Genomic DNA, 6,925 nt, shown 5'->3' with positions numbered 1-6,925 from the left:
GAAGCAGAATGGTTCTGACAGTCAAGATATTAATCAGTTCTGTTCTTAACATATCTAGTCAGCCTTGTTCACAAAACACAATCATTGTAACAGGGTCTTGTTTCTACGTGTAGGTAGTCTGCTAGCAGTTATAATTACAAAGTATTAATACTATTCTACAGCCAAGTATTTAGGTACAGACTCTAAAAAAAGTCAAACCATGAAAAGACAGAAAATGCAAATATTCCAAAACCCAACCTAGTTGTATTTTTACTTACCGAGCTGCTGTTCTCCTATTGCATCTGATGCATTTTGGGCTTATAAATACAAATTACAAAATTGTAAGCAATTTCTTTAGACTTTCTCTTACTTATCGTCACTAAATAGATGAAAACATGACTTTTGGCTCCAATGCAATATATAGTGATGCTGCATTCCGTACAAATCATTGAATATTTTTGAGAAGAAAACATTGAACTGTTTATAGAGTTCAGTAAATAAGGAGATAACTGGCAGAGGGAAAATACTAAAGTAGCATAGGAATTTTAATAAACCTTCCATCCCATTTCTAAACCATTAATGCTATGACTTTTTAAAGAATGAAGTATGATAAAACAGACATAATGCTATATGACAAAATGCATCAACTTACCTTTATTACAAATGTAATGTGACCTTGGCAGTTTTAAAGAACAAAGTTTTGTCAATATATCAAACATTGTTAACAAACTCTATTTAGCATTTCTATGTATAAGTTTGCTTTAGTAGCATTTCTTCACAGTGATATTTCAGAAAGGTTGGAAACTGGTCAGCATAAAATATTTCCCACCTTTTCTATTTTAATTTGTATGCAAAAATCATCACAATATATCTGCAACTATAAAATTACAAATGCTTTCTAGAAGTGACTGCAATTCTAGTTCTGTTAGAAAAGGGTATTTTGTAAGACAGCTACAATGACGTCAGTCTAAATAAAACAGAATTTGAGTAATAAATGCTTTCTGATCTATGGGCAATATAAACTCATTTAACAAGGACAACCGATGGGCCAACTCAAAACACTATATTTAATGAATGAGAAATTGGTAATGAAATGAACATTTTAAAAGATATTCTTGATATTTCACTTTACATCATAATTTTGGCACTTCATGGAACATTTATTTCCCAAAGACCAGAATAGGTATAAAAGTTCAGCAGAGTTTTCACATACCTTGCATACATTGTACTTGAGTACTGGGAAACATTGAAACGTAGGTAAATAAACATTCCCATGTATTTGCACATGCATGCAGTAATCAGATAATTAGAGTTTTTGAATTCTGAAGACTCTTTCTTGCAGTGTTCATTTTAAGCACTCTCTTCAGGAGATCTTGTTTCAGATTTAAGTCTTACAAATTCTTTAGCCACATCATCACCAGTCCTCTGGGAGAGGATCCTAAGAATAGTCAAACCAGTCTCATCCATGGAGATATTTTTCAGAAGAGGATACCATGCCCCATAGCTTCCTTTCTCTGCTATGTTCTGTAGCTGAATGACTGTCATTCCGATAATTCGATCTTCTCGGGCAAAGCAGTAATCCTTAACTGAGAGATGAATTTCATAGGCCCCTGGACGGTTTTCATTACTCAGAACGCTGTGTGGATTAAAGATACAAATTTTGAGCAAAAACTTTACTTCACCTAGCAATCAGTATGGTTCTACGATACTGTTGAAAAGAGTATACATTGATCAGAATAGTGTGTTGGCAAATAGAATATCATCATATTTTAAACCTGATGTAATATCTTTTAAATTTTATTTGGATTGTCTTTACATAGTTAAAAATGGAGATTAAAATATCATGCACTGAAGCACTAGAGGCAGGGTTCTTCTCACTGATCACAAGCCTGTGGGTAGAATGAGATGCTAGGTGTTATTGGAGCTGGGTGAGGGCTACCTCCTGGAAGAATTTCTATGCCATTTCAATTGAACATCAATACTATAGTGTCTCTATCTCAGACTCCTGGATAAGCTATTAGATCTGGGAGTCTTTTCTCAGGAGAATACACTGCATAGACTATCAAGTTCTAGTCCCAAGGTGCTAAATTGGATACTAACTTCCAGAGTAAATCACCTCCAGTGGAGCCTGGTGTGCTTCAATACCTATTCTTTCTTATGGAAAAAATTAGACCTGTCAAAAATGTATGCCTGAGGATGGCTTCTCCTAATAACAACCCCAGACAACTTGTCAGTGTAGAACTGAACATAATGAAGAAGGCTAAGTGGTAATATGCTGGGAATAGTCTTAACATCCTTTCCTTATTTTCATTCATTCTCAGATATTCTTAACTTTCTAATGAATGCATATCCATTCCTCAGCAATACGAGCTTCCAAATTCCATCCTTTTCCAGGCAGTATTTTTCTAATGAAATATTTTGCAGAATCAAACTTTCATTTCTGCGCAACGCTGATTGTAAAACTGTTCTTATGAAATAATGTGAAAGAAAATGGAAGACCATTGGGTCAGAATAGAAGATCAAAATATGATAGATGTTAGAGCTTGTGAATTACAGTGCCACATTTTCTAAGAATAGTGACCTCAGAAGCTCACACTGTTTTATCTAAAGTTTGCATGATTCAAGTAATCCCTAGGACCTTTCTAGGGAGATTTTAATTGGGTCAAAGTTTTATATAATTTGGAGGATAGGTAGAATCAATGTAAGGTGGTTTAGTAGCAGTATTAATGGGCTTAATCTTTTGGAACCCTTTTGTTAGATATGGCAAGAGGGAAGTATTCAGAGAACAGAGTTCTGAAAGGACTGTGGGAACCCCCAAGTGCAAAACAAATCTGTATGGGACTGTTTTGTTGTGTATGTAAACCTATAGGGCTTTGTCCTAGGTACCCCATCTTCTCTATCTGTCCTGAGTCCAGCTCATTCAGATTTATAGAATTTAATAATATCTATATGCAAAACAACTCTCAAATTATATCCAATTATATATTGTATATCTCCTCTTGGTCATCTGATAGGAATCTCCAAATTAATAGATTTAAAACAAAATCCTTGATCTCCTCTCAGATCTCAGTAAATCCCTATCCCCCTAATTGCTTGTGTACTATTGGTCACATCATTATTGCTCATACAGCTTTGTAAATAAGCCCGCCTTGAATTATCCTAAATTGAATTTTCTTGGTAATTTAATTGATATACTCTTTCATGTTCTACCACCTTCAGCTGATAGCAAGAATCTACTGTTAAGACATCCAGAATTTTTCGTTTTTTTCATTTTTCTACTATACCATCTAAGTCACCAGTTACTATTCTCTTTATAAATTTGGAGTTGCTTCCCTATAATTATTTCTGTTTTCAGTAAATAATCATTTAATATGTAAATCAGATTGTTCACCCCTCATCTGAAAACCCTTCAATGGACCCCCCCCAACCTTGAACTTAGCACTGCAAGCTCTGTGTGAGGTGGTACCCTGACCATCTTTCCAAACTCCCTTGATTCACTCCATGTTTTACTCTTTGTTAAACATGGCAGATTTGTTTCTGCCCTAGAGACCTTGACTAGCAGATTTGGCTTGGTTTCAAATGCTCTGAATTGTCTTCCCTTCATGACTGGTTATTTTTTCAGGTTTCATTTTAAAAGTCACATGCTCAGTGGCTTCCTTGACTACCCAAGCAAAGCAGGTAGTCATAGTACCACATAGTTCTCTGCATATAGTTCTAGTTCTCTGTATAGTACTTTATGACATGTTTTTATTCATGATTTTATTTATCATCTGTAGGAAGTAAGTCACATGAGAGCAGAGACCTCTTTTTATATATACCTAGTACCTATAACACTGCCTGACCCACGGTAGGCAGCAAACAGATACTGAATTAAAACATAGCCTTTTCTATTTCCCTGGGATCAGTAATGAATTAGGATACTGAAACCTTATAGTCTTTCTCACCCTGAATTCCTCAATAAGTTCAGTTGAACAATGGCTACTGCCTAGTTGAATAAATAAGTTGAGTTTATGACTTACAACTGAAATGTTTCATTGTACTTTGGTGACCACGTGTTGCTTTTTGTTTTTGTGCCTTGTTTTCTCTTCTTGTCTCCAAGGTTGGGTCCCAGTATACAAACTTCCACAAAGGGGCGAAACATTGCTGTGGTCTGCCAGCTTAGGTCATTAATAGCAATCACTAAAATAGAAAGGAAATATGAAATTTTAGCAAATGTGTGGAAATATAGCCTCCTGGTTGTTCCTTAGAATGAATCTTTATTTTCAAAAATGATTTATGAAGTCATAAATTGCATTTGATAGTGCCCTAACCCCATTTGCAAGAAAAATGTCCTTGAAGAAAAAAACAATTTCCTTTCTGGAATGCTAACTTAATGGAGCTTTCAGCTCTATGCTGTGCGGTGAAACGTTACCATTCTCTTTTAGGTAAAAACAGTGTATTTCATATTCAAAATTAAGATATGTCCATCATGAAAAACTTAGAAAATATACAAGAAATAGACCCAATTCCCACTCAGAGGTAATGAAAACATTTTGGTGTGTATGCTTTAGTTATTTTATATAGAAAAGGGGTTTATAATATATTACAATCTTTTCAGTAGCTTTACTTTTTAAAGTCCATCATGACTAATGTTCCAATTCATTATATAGTTTCCAACTGCAAGTATGCCACTGTGTGGATATTCCATCCTGTAATTAGTCACTTGTTAAATGAACATTCTCATGTGTACACCCTAACTCAGCCTTTGATGATGGTATGCTTAGGAACATGTCTTATACTTTAATGAATTTTTTGTGTTAGCAATTTAAACTGTATGGCATTTGCTATATACTGTAAACTTTAATTTTCAAAAATATTGAAGGACACTGACAAGTATACAGGAATGTCCTCTTACCTGTATCCTCACCAATACTGAATACAAGCTATTCTATACTTTTTTTACTTTTATAGCACACAAATACATTATGTAATATAATTTTAAAACATTGGAGGCCATGATTTTTATCAAGTAAATATTTGTAGTCACTAAATCTATAATATAAAACTAAAACAGGGTTATATTGAGCAAAATATTAACTCTTAAATTTTAGCTTTGAAATGATACCTGTATTTAGATATTATAGTGTAAAAACAATCAATAGACTGAGTTACTCATTATTTTAAAAAGAAATTAAACCAGTCATTGGAAAGTATGGACAAAAAACAGGTGGATTATAAGAACAATAAGAACATACTGACTTAACATTTAAATTTCATTGCCAAACCTAGTTCTAAAGTTCAATGATTTTCATAGCACCAACCCCAGAAGTTTTAAAATTTAATTGCCAATATATTTAAACCATTTAGAATAATATAGGATAAACATCTGTGCCATTGATTTTTTTTCCCCAGTTTTAAAGCAAAAGTTTGGGTTTCATGAAGAACTTAGCATGCTCAATATAATTTATCACACTTTTTAAAAAACCCAAGAAACATTAAATTTTTGATATTAGTATTGCTGCAGAGGTTACAGTCTTTGATGAATCTGGACCTGATATATTATACCTTTTACAGTGACTTTATGCTCGCCTGTTCCTGGGGTGGCAGTGATGTCCACATGAACAGATATCTGACCCACTGCGTCTTTGGAGGAGCGACCTGCAAATAAACACAAGTTTACCAGCCTGAACTGTCAGACTAATTAATAATGGACATCCATATTCTCTGCACAAGAGACATACTGTGTTACTGGAAATGAATAGTTCTTTCCATGAATAACTTATAGTAGGTGTTGCTAAATAGTCTGCAAGAGGTTCGGGTATCACCATATTTAGAGCACTGAGCTAAAATTTCATATGCTCTGTAAATATCATAAGATAACCTGTTACTGTTGTTACAAGAACCTGCTGTGACTTTACTGTGAATTTATTAATTGCTTATGCACAAGGATGCATTATGGCTTTCTTTCATTTTTTTCAGGGCTTTTTTTTTCTTTTTTTACACTGTATCATACCAGAGCACTGAGGACACAAAAGTGACTCTATAGAGCACCTGCCTTCCTGAAGCTCACAGTAAGCCAGGAGAGACTAAAATAAAAATATATTTGTAATGTATAGTGTCATAACATTTATAGTAGATATATTCACAAGGTCTGCTGATGGCATAAAAAGGAGTAGTCAACTCTACCCTGGTTAAAGGCTAAACATATTATAATGGAAAGTGCCTGTGACTTGGGGTCAGATAAACTTGAAACCAAATCATAGTTATGCTACTATTGATTTTGTGATGCTAGATAATATATTATATTCTGAAGCCTCAGTTTTCTGATTTATAAAATGAAAACAGCAACACCTCTTACTACATACACATTTTTAACATATAATGTATGACCACATTTTTTTTCCATAACTTTAAGCACAACTATTCCTTACCTTACCTTTATTTTTCACCTAAAAATATTGCAGGGAAGTCATTCCATTTCAGTATATAGAGCTGCCACTTTCTTTTACATGGCCTGAAATGTCACAGCACTAACTACAAAGTAAATTTTCAAGGAATACTTCGAAAATAAATCACTGAGCCGTTCACAAATATTTAAGAGATTAAAATAATATTTGGCCTTTAGTCCATCTTATGACTGTATCATAATTTATCATATTTTAATTGTTTGTCATTCCTTGCTATTAAAATCTACAAATTTTTCTTATGAGTTTATCTCTAGTATAGTTATTAAATGTGGAATATCTTTGTCAAAGTTACTTAGATTTTCAGTTTTGTCTCATAGAGATCGTAACCCTTTTCACTCTCATTTGTCATGTATGAGATTAATAAGACTGTTATTTTCAGAAAACCAAATGGCTACTGCGCAAAACTGAAAACAAAATATTCGGAAGGGCTTCCAGTTTGTAACTTCAGAAAATCATCAGGATTCAGGTCAGAACCTTTCAGCTGGACCTGCTGAGAAGAG

At 33.8% G+C, this 6,925-nt stretch overlaps 1 protein-coding gene across 1 annotated transcript in view; it reads right to left on the bottom strand.

The window, feature by feature from the left end:
• Window positions 1-1,047: 1,047 nt before the first annotated feature.
• UNC13C (unc-13 homolog C) overlaps window positions 1,048-6,925 on the bottom strand; it is a 493,476-nt gene continuing 487,598 nt past the window's right edge. Inside the window, exons 30-32 of the mRNA XM_076004387.1 lie at window positions 5,524-5,616; window positions 3,999-4,158; window positions 1,048-1,615 (exon numbers count right to left, since the gene is read on the bottom strand). Of these exons, the coding sequence (XP_075860502.1) occupies window positions 1,330-1,615; window positions 3,999-4,158; window positions 5,524-5,616 (539 nt within the window). The 3' untranslated portion in view covers window positions 1,048-1,329. The remainder of the gene's footprint in view (window positions 1,616-3,998; window positions 4,159-5,523; window positions 5,617-6,925) is intronic.

Source organism: Microcebus murinus, chromosome 6 (assembly GCF_040939455.1).
Source record: "Microcebus murinus isolate Inina chromosome 6, M.murinus_Inina_mat1.0, whole genome shotgun sequence".
Taxonomy (NCBI): Eukaryota; Metazoa; Chordata; class Mammalia; order Primates; family Cheirogaleidae; genus Microcebus; species Microcebus murinus.
This window is presented reverse-complemented; position numbering and strand designations above follow the sequence as displayed.